Source organism: Suncus etruscus, chromosome X (genome assembly GCF_024139225.1).
Source record: "Suncus etruscus isolate mSunEtr1 chromosome X, mSunEtr1.pri.cur, whole genome shotgun sequence".
In the NCBI taxonomy this organism is placed as follows: domain Eukaryota; kingdom Metazoa; phylum Chordata; class Mammalia; order Eulipotyphla; family Soricidae; genus Suncus; species Suncus etruscus.
Genome location: NC_064868.1, coordinates 128,463,330 through 128,488,721, shown reverse-complemented (window position 1 = coordinate 128,488,721; position 25,392 = coordinate 128,463,330). Strand labels below are relative to the sequence as shown.

The 25,392-nt window shown below is 42.4% G+C and overlaps 1 protein-coding gene across 2 annotated transcripts in view; it reads right to left on the bottom strand.

Annotated features, from left to right (window-relative positions):
* AMMECR1 (AMMECR nuclear protein 1) overlaps window positions 1-22,529 on the bottom strand; it is a 138,644-nt gene extending 116,115 nt beyond the window's left edge. For both annotated transcript variants that reach the window (XM_049767606.1, XM_049767607.1), the window contains exon 1: window positions 22,096-22,529. In XM_049767606.1, coding sequence (XP_049623563.1) covers window positions 22,096-22,529 — 434 coding nt within the window. The remainder of the gene's footprint in view (window positions 1-22,095) is intronic.
* Between the last annotated feature and the right edge of the window lie 2,863 nt (window positions 22,530-25,392).

The window sequence follows — 25,392 nt, the reverse complement described above, 5'->3', positions numbered from 1 at the left end:
CATGTAGTCTATCCTGGAGGTTGACCCATGTACATTGGAGAAGAATGCGTATCCAGATTTTTTGGGATGGAGTGTACTATATATATATATATATATATATATATACATACATACATACATACATACATACTAGTCCTCTTTCTTCCATTACTCTTTTCCGGGTTAGTATGTTTTTGTTGGCTTTCAGTCTGGTTGACCTATCAAGTGTTGATAGGGCCGTGTTGAGGTCTCCCACAATTATTGTGTTATTATTGATTTCTTCTTTCAGATTTCTCAGTAATTGTTTTAGATAATTTGCTGGTCGCTCATTGGGTGCATTATGTTTAATAGTCTGGTTTCTTCCTGTTGCACATATCCCTTGATTAATACATAGTGTCCATCTTTGTCCCTTACCACTTTTCTGAGTATAACGTTGGTGTCATCACATTAATATGGCCACCCCAGCTTTTTTGAGGGTGTTGTTTGCTTGGATGATTTTCCTCCAGCCTTTGATTTTGAGTCTGTTTGTTCTGACTATTCAGGTGTGTTTCTTGTAGGCAGCAGAAGGTTGGATTCATCTTTTTGACTCATTTTGCCACTCTGTGTCTTCTAATTGGTGAATTTAGTCCATTGACATTGAGGGAGATGATTGTCATAGGATTTAATGTCATCTCTGCAGATATGTTTGCTGTGTTTGTTGGTCTGTCTTGTCTTAGAGTAGATCTGTCAGTTTTTCCTTTAAGGCTGGTTTATCATCTGTGAAGTTTTTGAGCTGTTGTTTATCCATGAAGCTACGTATTCTTCCTTCAAACCTGAACGTGAGTCGGGCAGGGTGCAGTATTCTTGGTGAGACATTCATTTCATTCAGTCTTGTCACAATATCCCACCACTGTCTTCTGGCCTTGAGAGTTTCTTGTGACACGTCTCCTGTAAGTCTTAGGGATGCTCCTTTGAATGTAATTTTCCTTTTTGATCTTGCTGCTTTCAGTATTCTATCTCTATCTGTGGGATTTGTCATTGTAACGAGGATGTGTCTTGGGGTGTTTTTCTTTGGGTCTCTTGTAGCTGTTACTATTCGGGCATGCAGGATTTGACTGCATGTAGTCTTTAACTCTGGGAGTATCTCTTTGATGATGTCTTTGACAGTTGATTCCTCCTGAAAATCTCCTTCCTGGGTCTCTGGAACTCCAATGATTCTTATGTTGTTTCTGTTGAGTTTATCAAAAACTTCTATTTTCATCTGTTCACATTCCTTGAGTACTTTTTCCATTGCCTGTTTGTTTGTCTCAAGGTTCTTTTTCAATTTCTTCTGTTGTGTTGTTTTTCTGCACCACATCTTCCAGTACTCTGATTCTCTCCTCAGCTGCTGATACCCTGCTGGCGAGGCCATCCATTGAGGTTTTCAGTTTAGCTACCATGTTTTTCAGATCTGTTATTTCAGTTAGGAGTTTTCTGGTTTCTATCTTTGTGTTCTGTTCAGATAGATCTATGCTTTCTTTGAGTTCTTCAAACATCTTCCATATTGCTATTTTAAGTTCCTCATCCGAGAGGTTAATCAGGTGGTTGGAATTTATTAGGTCATCTAAGCTTTCGTCTTCATTCTCTGTGCATGGTCTTTGCCTGCGAGATTTCCCCATTGTCACGCTTGTAGAGTGTTTTTTCCTTTGTGTTGTGGTGGGGTTCATTTGTTAGACAGAGTGAGTGGCCGCGAAGCAAAGCAGCCATGCTCTTCTGCTGCCTCTAGTTGACAGTGTTTTGGGGTGCACTCCCTAGGCCTCTGAGGAGACCTTCAGGGATTCAGAAACACAGGCAGACAGGCGCAGGAGAAGTTTCCCTTGAAGTCCTCAGAGTGAACAATGGCACAGCAGGGCGGAGCCTCCGCAGACCAGGGAGCTCAGCTTATTGGACGGCGACCCCCACAGCCAGAATTTACTCACTGGGCAGCTTCAAAATGCAGTTTTTTTTGGGTGCGCTCCCTAGGCCTCTGAGGAGACCTTCAGGGATTCAGAAACAGGCAGACAGGCACAGGAGACGTTTCCCTTGAAGTCCTCAGAGTGAACAAAGGCACAGCAGGGCGGAGCCTCCACAGGCCAGAGAGCTCAGCTTATTAGATAACAACTCCACAGCCAGAATTTACTCACTGGGCAGCTTCAAAATGCAGTTTTTTGGGGGTGCGCTCCCTAGGCCTCTGAGGAGACCTTCAGGGATTCAGAAACACAGGCAAGACAGGCGCAGAAGTTTTCCTTGAAGTCCTCAGATTGAACAAAGGCACAGCAGGGCGGAGCCTCTGCAGGTAAGAGAGCTCAGCTTATTGGACGGCGACCCCCACAGCCACAATTTACTCACTGGCCAGCTTCAAAATGCAGTTTTTTGGGTGCGCTCCCTAGGCCTCTGAGACCTTCAGGATTCAGAAACACAGGCAGACCTGAGGTGAACTTTTCTAAACTGACATAAATACAGCCAAAGTTCTAAGAACATCCCAATGGAGATGTGAACTGTAACCCTTTGAATCCATTCCAATTCTTTCTTCTAAAATGGCATTTGCTTGTTCTCTTGCCACAGCAAAAATGGAAAATCACTTTTTTCTACTGACTATCGGTGTCACTGACCATTGAACATATCTACTGTTAGAAACCTGTTGAGAAATCAAATTCGCATCTAAACTGTTCAAATCCATATAATCAAAATTACTTCCCCCTCCCAAGTGAGAATATTTTGCTCTGTTTAGCATACAGAGTTATGTGGTCTGTTCAGAGATTTTCTGCATTCCACAGGCCTCTTACTATTGTTTGTGGACGGGATCTGGGAAACTCAAATAGGTAGAAATTTCTATCTCCATAAATTCTGATTCAAAAAGTTTCATTATCACTATTTTCTTTTAAAGAGGGGTAATTTTTTCAACTCACTATAGTAACATATAATGCATATAAAAGTATGCATTTGGGGTCAGAGCAATAGCACAGCGGTAGGGCATTACCTTGCATATGGCTGACCCAGGACTAACCTTGGCTCGATTCCCAGGGTCCCATATGGTCCCCCAAGCCAGAAGAGATTTCTGAGCACATAGCCAGGAGTAACCTCTGAGCATCAGCGGGTGTGGCCCAAAAACCCAAAAAATAAAAAATAAAAAAGGTATTTATAACCCAAGGTTATGACATTAGAGCACATTTACTTAGAACCTATTATGTTCTATGTAGTAGATACTAAGTTCTAAGTTCTAGAGAACACTGTGATATTGTTTTTAACTTTCTGAGTATATGGGCATAATCTTATAATAATGCTTATCAATAATGCTTATGTGGCTTATGAACCTGTCAAAGGTTCATAGTCAGGAAATAATTGTCTTATATTCTGGAAACTAAGAGTTACCAAAATAAAATAAGCTCCTACAATGATCACTGAAAAGGGATACTGGGTTTGGTATCCCTGTGAAGTTATCACTCTGGCCCAGATTTTTGGAGTTTCAATGCTATCTTTTTATAATTAAATAGAATCGATATTAAAGGAATTTAAATTTTGCCATTTTCCTTCTAAAAGTAGTTTTGTAAATGTAAAATAAAAGTGTTGTTCTGGTGCCATTTTAAAACCCACTTCTGAATAGTTTCTAAAAATATTATAAAGCCTTTTAAAAGTATTTGCTTATATGGTCCTGTTATAACATTCTTGAACATTAAAAACACATTAAGGACACATTAAGATCATACTCATTAGAGTGATTTATGTTTAGGCTAACTTAATATATTACATCATTTAACACAGGGGTCTCAAACTTGTGGCCCTCGCTACAACATTGTGTGGCCCGCGGCCAGCCTTCAAATATCACAGTATTCGCGATTATTCGCTTACCAAATAAAAATCACATTAGCAAGAAAAAAATCGCATTAAACATTCGCATACCCCGAGCAGTTCTGTTCGGGGTAAGCAAATGTTTAATGCGATTTTTTTGCAATTTTTTCTTACTAATGCGATTTTTTATTGCGAATATTCGGTAAGCGAAATCCCTTATGTGGCCATGCCTCACCCTGACTTTTCCTCCTGCAGCCCCCAGGTAAATTGAGTTTGAGACCCCTGATTTAATAATTAGTATGCAATTCTCCTACAGTTAGAATAGTTCCCAGTGCTAGGCTTAGATGGGTTAAATTTGCAAGAGTCAAGGAAGTTTTCATTAACTTAAGAGAGAAAATTGCTTTAGAGTCACTTAACTTTATAGCAATTAGGATAGTTTATTTTTCCAATTGCACAATCTTTGTAGCCAGTTAATTTTCCCAACTTTACATCTGAGACACGGTTAAGTTTGGAAGTTTAAAAAACACTAAACCCAGAAAAACCTCAGGCAAAGAATGCTGTAACCAACAATGTCACTGACTTAGACTTAATTTGGATAAACGAATGAAAGCACTTTATCTTGACAATTCCTGGTTATGTTTTCCCCACTTCGTTGTCTAGACTTCACAACATTACCAATATCGAAGGAGTTGCTGAGGCACAATTAACTGAATGTAAAAGTAAATTTGCCAAGAAAAAGACAATTCACAGGCCATTAATACTTTGTGATTGTCAACTGGAAAACTTCCATTTCCCATTGCCTAAATTCAGCAATAGTCTTCTGATGTCACCTATCTTGGTAGATTCTTTCCCACTTCAATCTACCTTTGACTCCACCTTAGAATCTATCCACTGACTACTATATATTATATACTATAATATAGTGCTCATTCTGGTCTGTGTGTATTTAAGATGTTGCCCTATTTGCATGCTTTATCCGCCATCACTGAATGACCTCTCTAGTACAACTCCATGTTCAAGAAGCCTTCTGGTACAACCAGAGCCTGCATTAATTTTTGTTCATAAGGTGTCTGCTTTGCCTGCACAGCCTAGGAAGACAGCAGTTTGATCATCTGGCGTCCCATATGGTCCACCAAGCCAGGAGCAATTTCTGAGCACATAGCCAAGAGTGACCACTGAGTGCCAACAGGTGTGCCCCCCTTCCAAAAAAAAGAAAAGAAAATATATAAATATAAACCAATCCTTAATCTCACTGACTGTCTTTTCAGGTAGTACATAGGCTAGAACTAGAATTGTCCCAACTTGCTAAAATTCATTATCCCAGTCCTAGTCTTTTTTGGCCTGGACGTCTTAGGCAAACTTCTCACTTTTATCAGAGACTGTCCTCCTCCTAAATAGGGTCAAAATGGTTTCTATTGCAGAGAGTTTTTAAGAGTTAGATGTGATCTGTATATCACACTAAGTACCTAAAATACTGCTCAAAGACTTATTGCATATAGCATATCTACTCAGTAGTCCTTTGAGCTGAGAAAGCCAATACAGGGAAGAGATAAAAAGTGGCAGTCCTGAAGTTTTAAAAATGGAGGTCACCCCAGTGGTACTGGGATTCGGTGAGTAGTCCTGGCTATGATTGGCTTGGTGGTAAGGGTCTGATAGTTTAATATTTCAACCCAGTTGTATTGGGGTCATGTATCACCAAGGATGGAACTCAGGGACTTGTACATGTTAGTCATTTGTTCTTCTGATTCAACGATCTTTCTTGTCCTCTGTTATTGTCATTTAAAGCAATGCACCATTGATTATCTTAGCAAGGCTGAATAAATACTAAAAGAGTTGTAAATGGGAAAAATGTGTTCAACACCTCAGACTTATTAGGTAACTAAATCATACATGATCTCATAATTTGTTTCATGATTCTCGTCTCCTCAATATTACCAAAAGTTTTAACAGCAGGCATGTGTTGATTTTATAGATCTCTCAAGCACACTTAAGAAGAAACATCACAAATGTTTCACACACAACAGCTCTACTGCTAGTTGACTTGAACAGCATTAACTTTAGAATAAGAGGTGTATTGTGATATATAGAACACACTGTCTTAAGAAAATGCTGTCAAATACATTTTGGAGCTTGGACAAATAGTCATTTTTAAAGTCAATAAGCAATGGGATTATCATGGCAGCAATTCTTTCTTCTTTAGAATCGCAAAGCCATCTGTAGGAGGAAGTTAGAAACAGCTCCAAAAGCCCCAAATAACGCCTTACAATTCAGTAGTGGTATTTCTAAGTGTCTACACCTCTGCTAATGATAAAGAGCCTCAAACTGGCTGCCGAGATAACAGGGTAAACAAATTGCCAAACACATGACTTGGCAATATCTAGAATTTCACAAATGTCACACATTTAGAAAGGAGCTCTTCATTAGAAACAAATGCATGTACGACTTAAAGTAATTTTAAGAAGTGCTTAACTAAAGTGATTTTTATATACACAGAGAGACTTAAAGGCCTTACTTATACAGAACCCATTAGGCAAAGTGTTCGACAATTTTTCACCTCTCTAAAAAGCATTTCCTCATCTAACACAAGTTTAAATTGTCAAAGCTAATAGTCTGGGATTGGAGAGATACTTGCTTTTCATAGAGTTGACCTAGATTTGATCCCCAGCACCCTGTAGGGTCCCAAAAGCCCTGCCAGGAGTGATTCCCTGCATTCAGATCCAGGAGTAAGCCCTAGGAGTGGCTCAAAAACAAACAAATAAAGCAATAAAAGAATGTTTCTCTAATGCCTTAGTACTTCAACCTCTAAAAGTTGGCGTGCCAGGGCCAAGTTTCTAACATCATTTCTGGGAAATTAATTAGCAAGTTCTAAATCATAGAGAATGAGAATAACAACGTCAAATCATAGGCAAATCAAGTTTACATGCTTTAAAATTAAGTTGAATGTCCGGAGTGATAGCACAGGGGTGTAGGCACTTGCCTGGTATGCAACCAACTTTAGTTTTCCAACTTCACTTATATCCCCAGCTCCACATACAATCCTTTAAGAACTACCAGGAGTGATCCCTGATCACTGCCAGTGTAGTCACAAAACAAAAAGAAAAAGAAAACAAAGTTGAACATGTGCTTCTACAGGGTTCATCTAGTATTATGTGCTTTTTCTCCATTATAGAGTTTAAAACTGGGACCAGAAATACTACTATAGCAGGTAGGGCATTTCCCTTGCACACAGCCAACCTGGGTTTGATCTCCGACGTCCCATATGGTCACACAAGCATCACCAGGAGTAGTTACTGAGTGCAGAGCCAGCAGTAACCCCTGCAAATTAGTTTGGCCATAGCAGGTCCTTGTAAGAGACATGGGAGATAAGAAAGGAGAAAGTAAATTCAAATAGAATATTTTCCTATGACCCAAGACTGATCAGAGACTAGAGCTGGTTCTATTCTTTATTATTATCTCTTTCCTAATCTTAGTTATGGAGAATAATTGGGAAAGAAGAGATAATGAGCAGGAATTAACTTTGTTTATTTTTGTGATATATTTAAGCTAGTAAATGTTTCCTATAACATACAAACGTAGCAGGGTTCACTTTCTGATGACAGTATATGAATTTATATTAGGGATAAATATCAAAGTTGAGATATTATTAAATTTACACCCATGACAGGAACAATTTGGGTGGATCTTGTGGGTCACAGCTGTGGTGGTCAGATGCTAATCCTGTGGTGTCCATGCAGAAATAGGAATGAACCCAACACTGCCAAATGTAAAGCATGAGTTTTAACCCTTTGAGCTATCTCCCCATCCTAAGAATGAGCTATTTTAACCAGAGTACCTTGGTGACTTATTATGAGCCATCTAGATTTGTGTTTGTGTTTTTTGTTTTTCGTTTTTTGGGGGCCACACCCAGCAGTCCCCATGGGTTACTCCTGGCTCTGCACTCCTGGCAGGCTCGGGGGATCATATGGGTTGGCAGAGATCAAACCTGGGTCCATCCCAGGTCCGGTCGGCATGGTGCAAGGCAAACACCCTACCACTCTGCTATCACTCCAGCCCAAGATTTTTGTGATAGCCCTCTCCCCGATTCATTTTGCTCAGCATAATAGTCTCCATATCCATCCATGTATAAGAAAATTTCGTGGGGCTGGGAAGGAGGCACTAGAGGTAAGGTGTCTGCCTTGCAAGCGCTAGCCAAGGAAGGACCGCAGTTCGATCCCCCGGCATCCCATATGGTCCCCCCAAGCCAGAGGCGATTTCTGAGTGCATAGCCAGGAGTAACCCCTGAGTGTCAAATGGGTGTGGCCCAAAAACCAAAAGAAAAAGAAAAAAGGAAAAAAAGAAAATTTCGTGACTTCATAACAACTGTGTAGTATTCCATTGTGTAGATGTAACACAGTTCCTTTAGCCAAGTATCCTTTCTTGGGTTGGGCTGTTTCCAGATTCTGGCTATTGTGAATAATACTGGAATAAACAAAGGAATGCATAGGGCTTTTCTGCATTGTGTTTTTGGTCCCTAGGGTATTCCCAGAAGCAGTATTATTGGACCATAAGGGAGATCAATTTCTGGTTTCTTAAGGAATATGCAAATTGTTTTCCAAAATGAATGAGTCCCTTTCTCTCCACATCCTCACCAGCATTAGTTAATTCTTGTTCTTTGTGATATGTGCCAGCCTCTGTGGTGAGAGATGATAGCTCATTGTTTTTATGATGTGTATCACCCTGATGATTAATGATGTACAACATTTTTCATGTGCCTATTTGGCCATCTGTATTTCTTCTTTTAGTAGTTTCTGTTCATCTCTTCTTCCCATTTTGGATAGGGTGAGATGTTTGTTTCTTGTTAAGCTCTACCAGTGCCTTATATAGCTTAGATATTACCCCCTTAGTAGAAGGGTATCAAGTGAACAGTTTCTCCTAATTCCTGGCCGGACTTTATATCCTGGTCACCATTTCTTCTTGAGCTACAGAAGCTTCTTAGCTTAATGTAGTCCCATGTGCTGATCTTTGATGCCACTTGAGTAGTCAGTGGTGTTTCATTCTTAAATATGCCTTAAGCTACAATGCCATAAGAAGTTCTGTCTGTGTTTTCCTCAAGGTCTTCAATCAATTCTGATTTGACTTTTGTGCATGGCATTAAAGAGAGGTCTGAGATCATATTTTTGCCTGTCGCTGACCAATTTTCCAACACCACTTGCTGAAGAGGCTTTCTTTGCTCCAATAGTATTGCTCATTAGTTATCAAAGATTAATTATTCATATACCTCGTGATATTCAATTCTATTCCACGGATCTGAAGGCCTTTCTTTATGTCAATACCATGCTGTTTTAATAACATCATCTTCTGAAGGATTTCTTTAGATATTCATGGAGATTTATTGTTTCAGATGAATTTCAAAAGTGGTTGATCTATTTCTTTGAAATATGTCATGGGTATCCATCTAGGAACTGATTAAATTTGTACAATGATTTGGAGAGTACTGCCATTGTAATAATATTCATCCTTCCCATTCATGAGCAGGGGAATGGTATTTCCATTACCCTCTGTCCTCATTTATTTCTTGAAGTAGGGGGAGTTTTGTACTTTTCTTTGTATAGGTCTTTCACCACCAGGGAGAGAGAGACATAGAATGACTGTACTCACTTGTGGAATATAAAGAAAAGATTGTATGTAATAGTACCCAAAGACAATAGAGACAAGGGCCAGAAAAACAGAACCATGGTTAGAAACTTACTACAAAGAGCAGGGGAGTGCAGTTAAGGAAGAGAGGAGGCCACCCTGACAAAGACAATTGGAAATGGTCACTCTAGACAAGAACTAAGAGCTGAAAGGAGATGAAGTGATTGAGATGCACAATAACCCATCAGTAACAATATTGCAAGCCACGCATTCTAAAAGGAAAACAAAGGGGCAGAGGGAGAGAGACTGAGATAAATATATATAGAGAGAAGAAAAATACCTGCCATAGAGGTAGGCAGGGGAGAGGGCAGAGGGTGATAGGGAAACTGGGGACTTTGGTGGTGGGAAATGTGCACTGGTAAAGGGATGGATGTTGGACGTTGTATGAATGAAAACCATGAAAATTTTGTAACTGAATCTCACAGCAATTCAGTTAAATTTAAAAACAATAGATTTGTAAAATATAAAACTTGCCTCTTGGAGTATTGCTCCATATCATACAATCAGCCTCCTTTTTCTGTCTTGAATTCAGGCTTCGTATTTGACTACAATCACAAGGACCACTACCAACACTATTCCTATGTCCCCTCTATTCCTGACTCCAGTTCTATGTGACCTGCTTTCTCTCCATAGCCAGTGCTTTGTGTTCTGTGTGGCTGAGTGCATTTCTGCAAAACAATTTGCCTAATTGGATAATGATTAGCAGACTTTGTGGCAGAAAAGACCAAAACAACCACATATCACGTCATTCATGTCCGAAAAAGAGAAATAGTATCATTCCCATTTGTTATGAGGAATTTCTGAAGTGACAAGAAAAGTGTAGAGTAGATCAATCCACCAAGAGAACAGCAGCAAATACAAGTCACTCACAGCTTAGGAACTATCACTACTCACAGTATCAGGACTCTGGCTGAAGCTAGTGGAAAGTTTTTTTTTTCCAATGCAAAACCAGCATGGAAGCTTCCAATTGCTTGAATCTTGGGGACAATCATGAAGTATCATAAGCTACCTGTGAAGATCTTCATAAAAAAAGAGCAAAACTCTTAGCATACTAAACGTTAGAAGTCTCTGTGACTCTTTTTAAAGGAATAAATCACCAATACCATTTCCACTGTAGTAAAACATTTCACATCTGTCCATCCATTAAAGATCACAGACATATAGTGGTATGACAGATCCTACTGATAAATAACTTCAATCATTCCTTGCTGAGCAAAGCTACAAAACAGATTCAGCTCGATTCCTTTCTGTACTTGTGAACCCAGGATCTAGAATCTAATACCAGACAGCAGTCCATCCATTGAAAATTTCCTATAGAAGTGGGGTAAATAGCTCAGAGATCAGAGTACATGCTTCGGATGCTCAAAACCTCAAATTAGATTCCTAGCACCACATGCTCCCCCCCTCAGTCATCTTCAGAGGGCACCAAATGTCCCTCCAGCACTCACTTCAACTGGCCCCAAGACCACCTGGCCCACATTTGTTGGAGTGCTGGGGGTTATTTAGGCATCATGATTAATAATACTGTCAATAAGGCATTTTCTGGTCATTGATGTTCTAACTCCTTATGCACCATCAGTGCCCAGACGGATAATTTCTTAAAGCCAAGTCTGACCAGGATCCGAGATGTTTAGAAAATTGGTCATCGGGGAGGCTGGAAAGATATCACAGCTGGTAAGGCACTTGCCTCCATGCAGCATTTACTTTAGAAAGACATATATAGTATTTAAGACATTCTTAACAATGGGAAGACCCATTTTGCTAAGATCAACTAGACTCCTAACCTCTGATTATGCATTTTTTTTCTTTTTTTTCCCATTTCTAAGTCAAGTACCAGGCCATCAATTACCCCAGGGTACCATTAAAATATTAAAATCTTCCTTTAGGGGCCAGAGAGATAGTACAGGGATAAATGTGTTTGCTTTGTATGCAGTCAAATCCCAATTTGATCCCCCAGTATCTCCATGAGTGGCCTCTGAACACAAAGCCAAGGATAGTTCTTGAGCACTGAAGAATAGAGCCCAACCCTCATGTTCCAAAATCTTTAGTCCAAGTACTGAATCTTTAAGCTCCTGAGATGATCCTACTTCAAGACTCTACTTTAGTGAAGGTAACACATAAGGGAATACAAAAATTCTACTTCACAAATGGATATATCTGAGAATGAGAAACTATCAATATGCATGTCGGGGGTATACACAATGTATACATGTAACGTTAAGGAAATCTTAAGTTCTGTCAGAGTGTCTACTAGCAATACAAAGCTATCTGAGATTCTTATTCATCTGAACACACTTCAAAGTCAAAAGTTAGAGGGCTTATGTTTAGAATGATCCCAAGAGAGCCACCAAATTGTCACCATCACGGTTCCTGCTCTTTGAGGCTGAGAAGTCAATGTAGAAATGCCATGAGCAGGGAATGTGATTTAAATGGCAGAGAACATGCCTCACAGATGCTAGGCCTTGAATTCATGGCCCCTGCCCCAGGCTTCTCTGGGAGGAGCCCCACAACTGAAAACAACCCGGGAAAGAAGGCAAGAAGAAAAATGATGCTAACAACTGCAAACACTTAAAATATACACAGTAATAAATCTACCGCCCAAAAAAGCTTATTTCGCTGGATCAACAATTTGTTCCTTCTCCTTCTTCCCTCCCCACCCACCCCATGCTTTCAGCTGACCCTGGTTCCTGAGGCTTATTAACTCTGAATTATGTTCAAAACCTCTCTGCCTTCCAATTTCTCTAGCAACGGGAATCTGGTAGGCTTTATTTCTATAATGCCTCTCTTTACATACAATCACCTAATTTCAGGCCATTGCCCGAAAGCTGTATCAGTTATTTTTCTCTTTCTGCTGGATCCAAATTCTTTTTTTTTTATTTTATTTAACCAACTTTATTACACACATGATTGTATCTGGGTTTCAGTCATGTAAAGAACACCACCCATCACCAGTGCAACATTCCCATCACCAATGTCCCAAATCTCCCTCCTCCCCACCCAACCCCCACCTGTACTCTAGACAGGCTTTCTATTTCCCTCGTACATTCTCATTATTATGAGAGTTAAAAACGTAGTGATTTCTCTAACTAAACTCATCACTCATTGTGGTGAGCTTCATGAGGTGAGCTGGAACCTCGAGCTCTTTTCTCTTTTGTGTCTCAAAATTATTATTGCAAGAATGTCTTTCAGTTTTCTTAAAACCCATAGATGAGTGAGACCATTCTGCATCTTTCTCTCTCTGACTTATTTCACTCAGCATAATAGATTCCATGTACAGCTGGATCCAAATTCTATGAAACAACATGTCTTCTCCTTTTGCTCAAATTAGATACAACTGGTAATAAGTGAGGAAGGTAGAGAGGTTATTACACTTGTGATCAAATTTCATAGCCATTTCAACAGAGCTGTTGAACAAACTTTGCCCAGGCACAAGAATAGCTAGGCACAGAGCCAAGAAAGGAGGCAATGATGAAAGCCAAAAAAGCAGGTGAGCTGCAATCTTTCCACTCCTACACAAAACCTGGCCCTGGAGTGCGAGGCCCTGCATATGCCAAGACCTTCCTCCACTTCTTGATTCTGCAACGTGCCTATATTCGCAAATTCCCTAGGGCATCTTCCCCACTTTGCCAATGCCAGTTTTCCTACTGCCCTCATAACCTTCAGTCTAGCTGGTTTCCTCTAGCTTAGGACTCTTCTCTTTCCAATTCACATCACATATTAGACAGGATCCTTCTGTAAAAACTGTCCTATTACTATTATATAAGAAAGTATGATTATTTTTTCTCGTTTGATTTTTAAAAATTTTTAAACACCGTGATTACAAACATGACTATAGTTGGGTTTCAGTCACAAAAAGAACACCCCCCCCTTCACCAGTGCAACATTCCCACCACCAATGCACTCCATCTCCCTCCAGCCACACCCCCTGCCAATACTCAAGCCAGATATTCTACTTTTCTCACTCATTAACGTTGTCGTGATAGTTGTTAGTGTTCTAACTGCACTCACCGGTCCTTGAGGTGAGCTTCATATCATGAGCTGTTCCTTACGGCTCTCATCTCTGGGCATTCTTACAATAATGTATTTTATTTTTTCTTAAAAACCACAGATGAGTGAGACTATTCTCCCTCTGACTTATTTCACTCAGTATATTAGTTTCCATGTCCATCCATGTATAGGACAATTTCATGATTTCATCTCTCCTGACAGCCGCATAATAATCTATTGTGTATATGTACCACAGTTTCTTTAGCCATTCATCTGCTGAAGGGAATCTTGGTTGTTTCCAAGACGGCTATTTTAAATAGTGCTGTGATGAATGTAGGCTTGGGGAAGGGACTTTTGTATTGCATTTTTGTGTTCCTAGGGTAGGATCATATGGGAGCTCAATTTCCTTTTTTGAGGAATCTCCATATGGTTTTCCATAAAGGCTGTGTTAGACAGCATTCCCACCAGCAATGAATGGGAGTTCCTTTCTCTCCACACCCTTGCCAGCACTTATTATTCTTGATCTTTATAATGTGTATCAGGTCTCTGTGGCGTGAGATGGTACCTCATTGTTGTTTTGATTTGCATCTCCCTGATAATTAGTGATGTGAAACATCTTTTCATGTGCCTTTTGGTCATTTGTATTTCTTCTTTGAGAAACTGGCTGTTCATTTCTTCTCCCCATTTTTTGATGAGGTTAGATGTTTTTTCTTGTTGAATTCTGTCAGTACCTTGTATATATTTTATATTAGCTCCTTGTCTGATGGGTATTGCGTGAATAGTTTCTCCCATTCAAGAAAGTATAATTAGATCTAGTTATCTCCTGTCCACCCTTCCCAGACAGTTCCCTAGACATAAGAGCACTTTTAAATTCCTTCAGGCTTTACAATCTTGTAGACCAGAGAAAGGGGCATGGGAAATGCGGAGCATTCAATTTGCTGACCAAAGACAGCTGCCTGGAAGTTTCTAAGTACTGAAGTAAAGGGTGTGGTGGTAACTGACAGGTTTGAGAACAACCAAATAAGAATTGAAGAAAAATCCATAAGCAAAACAAAACAACTTTTAAGAAGGGATCATTGAGCATAGAGGCAGGAGTAAACCCTGGACACTGACAGATGTGCGTCCTGCAAAAAAAAATGATTACTAGTCATACAAAACCTGCCAATAATCTCTGTATCATTGTCTTTTAAAAAACCTTATTCAAAAGTTCTCTTCCAGAAAGCCTTCTCCTGACATCTCCTTTATTCCATTGCATGACTATACTCTTGTACATTATTTTTCCTGTCTGAAAGTCACTTACAATGAAGACATGTTGCTTAGTATTTTAACTATCTTTGATATGTGTGTTTTATCCCTTGAATAAAATTGCAACCTCTCTGAGGATGGAACTATTTTATTTTTCTGGTTCCCAATCATGAAAGTCAGAATAGTGCATGCATCCCTTATAAAGGGCCATGTTATTTTTTTCTAGTGACATATAATTTCCATTCAGTTTCTCAACAGTAACATTTTAAGGTCCAGAAATTTGCAAGCATGGCACTCTGAAAACTGTTTAAAATAATACAGCCACAAAAGACACCATTGATCATTGGACCAACCAAACATTTCACTACCCAATAAACTTTGTTCTGTTGCTCTATACTAGGGGTCTCAAACTCGCGGCCCGCGGGCCATTTGCAGCCCTCCGTACAACATTTTGTGGCCCACAGCCGGCCTTCAAATATCGCAGTATTCCCGATTATTCTCTTACTGAATAATCGCAATAAAAATCACATTAGTAAGAAAAAATCGCATTAAACATTCTCATACCCTGAACAGTTCCGTTCGGGGTATGCAAATGTTTAATGCGATTTTTTTCTTACTAATGCGATTTTTTATTGTGAATATTCGGTAAGTGAAATCCCTTATGCAGCCCTGCATAAGGGCCCGACTTTGCCTCCTGCGGCCCCCAGGTAAATTGAGTTTGAGATCCCTGCTCTATACTTTTAACTTTGGGCTTCTTTCCTTTCTACTACATAAACTGACTTATGGCTCATTTTTGCCCCTAGACACACTAAGAACAGATACTCAACTCTAAAAAGTTTACTGTTGGGAATCTTTGGTTCCCACCTACACAACCACTAGATCCCCACAGTCTCTAGTGTCCTCTGTGCAACCAACCAATCACTGATGGTGGAAAGGCATCCACATACTGAATGTGGATTCCTGACAGACTGTGTATTTTATTGATGGTGCTCAGTATGTTATTTGTTTCAGAACAGTATCAGAAGGAGACCTTATTACATAAGCACCCCCTAAAAAAGACTAGATGCGAAAATTTAAATGCAAAAGTCCCATTGTGCTGTTTTTAGCAGGCAAGCATGAATGAGAGTAAAGATGTCTATTGAAATAAGGAGCTCTAATCTCAGTGCACGAGTTTTAGTGTTCTAAATACATAAATACAAATGTCATGAATATAACCAAAAAAGTAAAAATGTCTGTTAAAAGCCTGGTTGACTGCAAAATTAAAATGCATTATAGTGAAGGTTTTAGTGTTTAAACGCAAATATCATTAGAAAAATACAACAATGTGAACGTTGCTGTTTCTGAGAAATACTCAGAGAAGAACAACTCATTCATGAGCTAACAGCATTTATTACCTGTTTCTGTAGTAGTTTTTCTTTCTGTTCACTATGAGATCCCAGTAGAAATCCCTGCTTGACTGCCACCTGACTAACTGGGACCTGAGGAGTGACACATAAAAATATCATGAGCTAGATCATTACTTTCTTTGGCTCTATGGGAGAGAAAGTAAAATAAGTATTGAGATTTTCTTTCTGTCTAAATATACCTTGCCCTACATACACCTTTGTGCACAGATGATACAAAATAATTTTGTAATTTATACTTTTACATCCTGCTTTTTGTTTGGTCGCTGCAATTAACTGTTACAGTGTAAGTGACAACTGGGGACACACTTGTTTTCTTCTCTATCTGTAAGCTAAGATACCAGAAAAATCAATACTGCTGAAAAGTAAAAGTTCATATCTTCCAAAAGTTCAACAATTTTTCAGGTAGATATTTCTTGCCAGTAATAACAATGCATAATGATGATTATGGTAGTATGTAGAAGGAAACCTGGGCTGGCCTAGTAACTATGTCTGCAATGGACAGCTACACCTTCTGGCTATTAGGATCAGTCCTCGCCCCAAATAGACCCAATAGAAATTAATAGCTTTAGGAATCTAATTGCTGATTTGATATCATTGAAATTTGAACTGCATTATAAAATTATTTTTTACTGATACATGATTGGGTGGTTGCTTTCTGGTCAAACTCATGCGTATTCCACTCCCCTAATAAGACCCATTCTCTCATTCTCTGTGAGCTAGCTGGAGAAGTGATCTCACTGTTGTGGCATGGAAGATTTAACTGTTCAAACACTGATCTGAGTCTCTCAGTGGCTTTAATATTTGGGGGGGCGAGTGAGTAAGGCACTTTCTTTGCACGTGGCAGACCTGGGTTTGATTTCCCTCACCCCCTGCATCCCATAGGGTCCCTCCCCACATGATCCCCCAGCATAGGAGTGATTCCTGATTAAAGGAGATCCAGGAAGAACCCCTGAGTATCGCTGGATGTGGTCCCCAAAGCAATAAAATAAAAAACCATATTGTAGTCACTGTAGAGTATTTTTTAATACTAGAATATCTTTTGTGTGGAATCGCCTATTAAAATGCACTCTAACCTTAACTTCAAAATTGGCAAAGTTAAAATGAAAAAGTCCATGTATATAACACTCAAAACGTTTAAAAATACAAGAGTGAAGAAAAATCCCAGTGCTTTAGCAAGATATATATGTATATACATATATGAAAATGAGGGAAATTATTAAAATGGAACCCAACAAGCAGAAATATGTATGCTTTAAAAGCAGCTTTAAAAGTATCACCACAACATGTTGTTTAGTGAGCTGGTCATCAAAGAGGTTTCTTTTTTATGAGAACAGGAGGTTTTTCTTATTAAAAGTAATACAATTCACTTTAAGACACTAGATTTGTATCTTTGTAACTCCAAACATATGCCTTCAAGACTTAATTTCTGACCCCCTAAAAAGACCTCAAATACCACACAGATGTCTTCAAAGAGACGCCCCCCCCGCCCCCACCACGAATTTACCATCTTAGCTTCTTAGATTTTCCTGAGACTAAGAAAGAACCTGATCAAGGAGATGCAGCAGAGGCAGGGGGGGGGGGAAGCTTTCTATTGGAAACAGAAGCCCCAAATGCCCTTCTGTCCCCTGTTCCAGCAAATGCAAGTTTTCACTGCTCTATTGTCTGGTTGTTGGTAATGTGGGGTCCTGGGAACCCTAGTAGCTGCCTCACCAGGGAACTTGCTAGTAATGCAAATCGGGCCCCGCCCTAGACTGACTGCATCAGACACTCTGGGAAAGGAGCCCAGCCATTTGTGTTTTAACAAGCACAACAGGAGATCACTAGGAGGCACAGTCAAGTCTGGGAACCACTGCCCCCTGTAAATCTTTATGATGTTCAGAAGAACCACCTGAGGAGCTGGTTAAAATGCAGATTTTAAGGGAACAAGTCGAGCAGAGGCATTGTGAACCCAACTCAGGAAATAGGGTTCCCAGCTCCCACCCCAAAGCAATGAATACCAATCATTTGAGGAGGAAGGTGCAGTTGAACAGAACAAGTAATGGCTCTCCCCTCCCTCTCCCCCCCCCTGGCACCCCATCCAACCCACCTTCACATGAAAATCACCTGGGAAGCTTTTAACAAATGGATGCCCAGCCCCCTCTAAAGACCAATTAAATCTGAACCCTGGGTTTGGACCCAGACATCTAGAGCTGAAATGATTCCCAGGTGATCTAAGTGCCACCAAGGTCAGGAGCAACTGCGCTGGAGTCTACCTGGCTTAAAACCTAGCTCAGACAAGTCCCTTTGCCAAGAGCAAACACTGTACAGTTTCCTGGAAACCCATGAGAAATCTAAGAGCTCTCTCGGATTTTGATGAGTGAAATTCATCTTAAGTGATATTTTGATCAGGACTTTAAACTGATTTCTGTAAGCAAGTGTGCCAGTGTAACTGAGATCCAGAATTATTTAGACATGCATTTGTGGCTAGAATGATAGGACAGTGAGTAGGTCACTTGCCTGGCATGTCTAACCAGGGTTGGATCCTGTTTGTCCCATATACTTGCTCCCAGTCCCCCACAACATCACCAGGACTAATTTGAGTGTAGAGCCAGGAATAACAACCCCTGGGCATGGCCAGGTGTGGTCCCAAAAGAAATAAATAAATGACTTAGTAATGCATTGCTAATCTTCAACACATATCATCATACCTGTCTTCCATTAAGCAACTTTCTGCCATTCTGCCAAGATTCAGCTACTCTGCAACCACTTTGCAAAGAAGAAGTGAATATTCCAAGAAACAGTCCCCCCAAAAGTGGCCAGTGTTTGCTTCTCTGTACAGCCCCCTCCTGTATGTACTGAAATCTTCCAGGCTGAAACCTGAAACAGATCCAAAAATGGAGACAAGGGACTAGAAATTTCATAATTTGAGTGAAAAAGAGAATTTGATGAGTCTAAAACATGTACACTTAGAGACAAATGTCTGTTTCTTAGAACCCCATAACAAAGCTATATAGTTAAGTACTCACTGCTATTGAGTATGTGTTGCAAAAAAAAAAAAACAGAGAAATAGAACAGGGGTTAAGGTAGTTGCTATACAAGTGGCAAATCCTGCTTCAACCACCAGCAGCTCCATAAAAGATTCCAGGACCCAAAGACAGACATTAAGTCCCGAGCACTGCCAGGTGTGGTCCAACACCCCCTCCTTATGTGCTTTAGCCATAGGATTGAGGAGTGAGGCTGGGACAAAATACTGTTTTCATGTGGCCAGTCCTGCTTTGATGACTGGCACCAAGATGTTTCCCCACATATGGTCACTGAGGAGTGACCTCTGAGCACAGATCTAAGAATATATCCTGAGCACTGCTGGATGTGGCCTCAAAAAAATCAACAGCAATAATGATAGCTAAGTGTAAGAAAGAAAAAGATGTGGTGATTACTCAAGGTCTGTGAAACGATCAGTCATTACACTTCCAAAGGTACAAGACCACTTACAGGAAATATTCCTGATTTTTCAGAGACCACTTACAGGAAATATTCCTGATTTTTCAGAGTGCGTCTCCAAAAATGGCTCCTCTGAGATCAGAAATCTAATTTCACTCTTTGCTGTGTCAAATCCAGCATCTGTAAGTGGGCTGTTTTCTACCATACAGGTTGTACCAAGGCTTGCTAAAGGACAGTACTTTGTATTCTTCCCCCATTGTCACAACATCATGTACAGCACTCAGAAGTGACTCTTTTTTTTTTTTTTTTTTTTTTTTTGGTTTTTGGGCCACACCCGGCGTTGCTCAGGGGTTACTCCTGGCTGTCTGCTCAGAAACAGCTCCTGGCAGGCACGGGGGACCCTATGGGACACCGGGATTCGAACCGACCACCTTTGGTCCTGGATCAGCTGCTTGCAAGGCAAACGCCGCTGTGCTATCTCTCCGGGCCCAGAAGTGACTCTTTTCTGGTCAATTCTGTGAAAAAGAAATCTAAAGGAAAGGGTTTTTGAAGAGAAATGACACCTGAACAAGAGTACAAGGCAGCCCTGCGAATGACAGACATTCCCATGAGCACTTATCTATATGATCTGGTCAAGCTCCCTTTCTTTTTAAACAACTGTTGTGGTTATTCAGTTAACCCAAACTCACTTGCAAATGTGTGAATGTAGCACCTCCTGAAAGTGTGTTCTCATATGTTTTGGAGCAATGGAGCGTGAATTCTAAAACGGTGTTTGCCAAAGTCATTTAACTGTTAAACAGGAAAAAAAATCTCTCAGTCCCTTGACTTTGCAGGGTCAACCTAGACTAGCACCTCTGGAGTGGCCTTTGATATATTATAGACATCCAAGAAAAGGCAAAGTAGTGGCTTGAGGTAATAATTGTTTATTTGAGACTTTTTTTTCCACAAGGCAGTATTTCTGAAATGAATTGTATGTTTAAACCGAGAAACAAAATTGGCTGAAGTAAAGGTGTGGACTAACATGGAAATTTCTAGAACCAAATCATAAAATATCTAACTACATTTAAGTTTGGAATGCCTGCCCATGCCTTTCTTACAAGCCAATGCCCAAATATGAAGCAAGATGGAAAGGAATACAGACCACAGAAGTCAAAGAAAATTTAATACATTTCAAGCATTCAGGCCAAAGAAAACAATAAAAACTCCTAATTTCCAGAATATTTTATTGTAGCTCCTATTTCACATCACCAGTGGATATTTGGGGTCTGGGTGGAAGTGTTTCTAGTCAGCGTAGAGAAATGTCACAAAATGAAAAGCAGCAGTCTGTAAATGAGAACATCAATTCAGGGATTTATGATCTAAGGCGCAAGAGACAGTTGTTTTGGTCGGAAAAGGTGGATGCTTTTGCAGTGTAAGTTTTTGTCTGAAATTTTTCCTTTTTGTTTCTGCTAAAAATGCAGCACAGAAAAAAAAAAAAAGAAAAAACAATAGCCCTCTTTATCATATTGCCCTTCCTTGGGCTTGCTTGACATGCCGTTTAGTTTTGAAGTCCCAAAAGTCAGTTTACACTCTGTTTACATATTGAAAAAATAAAAACAGATGTCCCATCTCCCACACATGCAAATGGCCAGGGATTCCAAGGAAGCTGGCTGTGAGCCATGATGGTGTTATTTGAAACAAATTCAAGTACACATGGGGAGGCGAGGAAATCCTTCCCAAATCCCGCAAACTCGGTGGCACCCAGACATTCCTCTACATTCCGTTGGAGGTTGCTGAAATTCTGTCTCAGTCACTGAGAAAAGTCCAGTGGCCACATGGACACGGTCTCCGGACTTGGGGGACTTGGGGACCGTCGCCCCAAAGGGACAGATCTGATGGCATAAGCTGTTACCCAGATAAACAGAGGACCGAATAGGGGTGAGAGGGTCACCTCAGAATCGGATGAGAACTCGCAGGGCGGTTTCCTAGAAACACTAGTGGTGGGTGCAGGTTCCTATTTAAAATAGGGAGTCCGGGACAAAGGGGGGAACCTGGGTGAGCCATGAGGGGCCTGAGGTGCTGGGACAGGCTCGGGACGAAGTTCCATCAGTGTGATGTCAAGTTAGCTACTTGCTGCTGGGCACCCCGCGGGGGATCGGGGCCTCTCCAGGAGCTGCGGGGCGCGCGGGCCACCGCGTCGGGACTGGCGCGCGGCGTCCAGGCAACCGGGGTGGAGAAGGCTGAGCGTGGCGCCGATCGCCGGCGCGTGTAGTCCCGGTCCCCCCTTTTTCGCCCTCGGGAAGGGAGCCCGGGTCGGGGTGGGCGACGGAGAGGGGCGAGCGAGCGAGCAGGAAAGGGCGCCCCAACTCCCCAAGAAGTTAGTTAGTCGGGGCGCGGGGCGGGCGAATGCGCCTGGGGAGTTCGTTAGGGAGCCCGATCGGAAGGGTGTGTGGGGTCCCCGGGTGGGTTGGGAAACGGGGTGGCCCCAAACGGGGTGGGGTGGCGGCACGGGGCGCCCGGGGGCTCGCTCGGGGGGCGCGCGGGCGGGCGGGCGGGCCGGCCGGGACTCGGCGCCAGTCGGCGCCGCAGCCCGAGCGCGCGGCGGGTCGGGGGTACTCACTAGGGCTCGTTGGTGAAGCGGGGCGTCCGCGGCTGCTGGTAGCCGTACAGGTGACAGTAGAGCACGTCGAAGCAGAAGCAGCACATCTCGGCGGACACCACCATCTTCCGGGGGGCCGCGATCGGCGCGGGCGAGGCGGCGGCGGAGGCCAGCAGCGTGGCCACCCCGCAGCCGGGGGGCGCCGCCAGGGACCCCGCGCCGCCGCCGCCGCCCGCGGGGGTCGGGAGGGGGCCGCCGCCGCCGCCGGCCGTCAGCGCGCCCAGCCCGTTGAGGCGCGCCCCCCCGCCGCCGCCGCCGCCGCCGCCGAAGCCCAAGTCCCCGGCGCGGGCCTGGCCGTCCCCCGCGCCGTGCGAGCCCGCCGCCGCGCCCCCCGAGCCGGCCGGGGGCGAGCTGGACAGTTTCTGCTTCTTCACCCCGCAGCAGCCCGCCGCCATCTTGCCGCCGGCTCCCCACGCCGCGCGGCCGAGCCCCGAGGGAGCCCCGAGCCGGCCGGACGCGGGGGCGAGCACGCTGCGGGCCGGCCGCCGGGGGCGCGCGGGGCACCGGCGGGCCGCGCGCGCGCACGCTCGGCCCGGCCCGGCCCCGCCGCCCGCCCGCCCGCCCGCCCGCGCGCCCCGCTCGGCCCCGCGCGCCCCGGGCCGCCCGCACAACTTGCAAGGCGCGGGAACCCACCGCGTGCCTGCCGCGCGCGGCCGCGCTCGCCTCTTTCTCTTTCGCTGCCTCTCCTCCTCTCCTGTCTCTCACGCTCTCTTTCTCCGCTCTCTCCAACTCTCCTCTCTCTCTCTTGCTCTCTGTCTCGCTCACTATCTCTTTGTCTCTTTCTCTAGCTCTCCTCTCTCCTCTCTCTCTCTTCCTCTCTCTCCCCTCTCTCACTAGCTCTCTTTTTCTCTCCTCTCTTTATCTCTTCTCTTTCTGTCTCTCTCTCCTTTCTCTGTCCCTCTATCTCTTTTCCTCTCCTCTATCTCTCCCCTCCTTTTTCTCTCTCTCACTCGATCCCTTTATCTCTCCGTTCTCTGTCTCTCTGTCTCTTTCTCTTTTCCTCTCCTCTCTTTCTCTCTCCCCCCTTGCTCCCTCTCTTCTCTCCTCCTCCTTCTCCTTCTTCCTCTCCCCCCCCAGGCCACCTCCTGAGAAAAGGAGTGCTTCCACTATGGCCACGCACAACCCGCAACTCCCCCAAAAGTTAGCCCAAGTGTGTATATATATTCAGACTAGTCACTCAAATCAAGCCCTGTCCGCTGATGACAGATCCATTGAGTGGAAAGGGGAAAATAGTTCCGCAGTCCCCACCTTAGGTGATTCACCAAGACCTGTTCTTGGGCTCCTGAACCAAATCAATGTCAAATCAATCCGGTGGAGGCTTCAGTGTCATTCCAAAGGCATGTGATGGGAAATCCTTCGCTTTTACAAACTGACAAACAACCCACGCCTCATTATCTTCTACTTGGTCCCCTCAACCCACCTTCCACACCCCTGAAAACGTTTTCAAAGCAAAAAATATAACATCTCAATCAACACCCCACTGATTCCACTGAAGATATGAAACAAGTGTGACTAAATGACACCCCAGGGCGGGGACAGTGGTAGTTATGAGAGAACAGAACGACTCCAACTATATCTGTAAGCAACACACATACCACAAGTAAAGGAACAGATTTTGGAAAGGGGGATCATTTTATTTTGGGTCCTTTCTTTTGACGATTTCCCCAGCAATGAAAGTTTGGGTGAGTGAGGAGGCGTATGCTTCAGTCAGTCATTTCTTCCAGGTTCTTCGGACAGCAAGGAATCAAATCATACAACTCATAGGAATAACTCATGATAAACACAATATTACTCATTTACTTCTTAGAAGTCCTTATCATGCCCCAACATCTAGCCGCAGACACCTTCATTTCTGGATAATTCGGAGGACTACTAATTGATTTGGTCATCTTTAACCTAAGAACTTTGAAATATCAGGGACTAGGGCCAGAGAAGTAGTATATGGTAACAGATTTCCCTTGTGCCTGGCCAACCTGTGTTCAATCCATCATGGCAGCACATACAAAGCAATCCCTAAGCACAGCTGGTGAGAGAAGAAGGGAAGGAAGGAAAGAAGGACAAAGAAAAGAAGGACGGAAAGAAGGAAGGAAGAAAGGTGGGAAGGAAGGAAGAAGGAAGGAAGGAAGCAAGGAAGGAAGGGAGGGAGGAAGGAAGGGAGGAAGGAAGGAAGAAGGAAGAAGGAAGGAAGGAAAGAGGAAGAAGGAAGGAAGGAAAGAAAAAACAAAGGAAGGAAAGGAAGGAAGAAAGAAGAAGAAAGGAAAGAGGAAGGAAGGAACGGGAAACGAAGAAATGAAAGAGATAAGGGAGAAAAGGAGCAAAGGACAAAAGGAGAAAAGAAGGAGGAAAGCAAGGAGGAAATAAAAATCCAGGAGTTGTGCTTCCCTCTCTAAATACTTATGAATTATATCCTATCTGAATATAATCAGATAAAGCACTTCTACTGCAAAATTTGGGATGCTTCTGCTTATCCCATAAAGATCCACAGTAACATACTCTCATTTGATTTCCATACTGATCTCAGAAACTTGCTCATTTACAGATGAATAAATTAAACCTCACATACCTAGAGAGTGGCAAAGCCAGCAGTATTTGAATGCAACAAAATTTCATGTAAACAGTCCACTGTGTCTATCATCTCTAGTATGTGAATCACAATGTTGGTAATGGGTGCTAATGGCTGGCGACAGTTAACACACAACATGGTACACAGGCTTGAACAAAGAAGTTGGTTTATGTGGAAAGATCAGAAATACTAGAACTTGGGGCTGGAGTGTTAGCACAGCAGTAGGGTTTTTGCCTTGCACACGGACAACCCAGGACACACCCAGATTCTATTCTCATATGGTATCCCATATGGTCCCCTGAACCTGCTAGGGGCAATTTCCGAGGGCAGAGCCAGAAGTAACCCCCGAGAGCCACCAAGTGTAGCCCAGAAACCAAAAATTTATAATAATAATAATAATAATAAAAAGAATAATGATAATGATAATAATAATGGAATGTGTTACCAATAGGAATTATCTCCCTTCAGAGATTTAGTGTTAAGTAGGTGGCATAGTACATCTGACCCATATCCAAGCCCCAGCACCTCCATATGATTCCCCAAGCACTACGAGAAGTGGTCCCTCTGAAAAGCCAGTAATAAACCTTAAGCACTGCCAAGTGTGTCCCCCAAACCCAAAATACATATATAAATATACCAAAAGAAATTGCATGATACACATCAATTTTCTAGGCAACCTAATAACAAAAGAAATG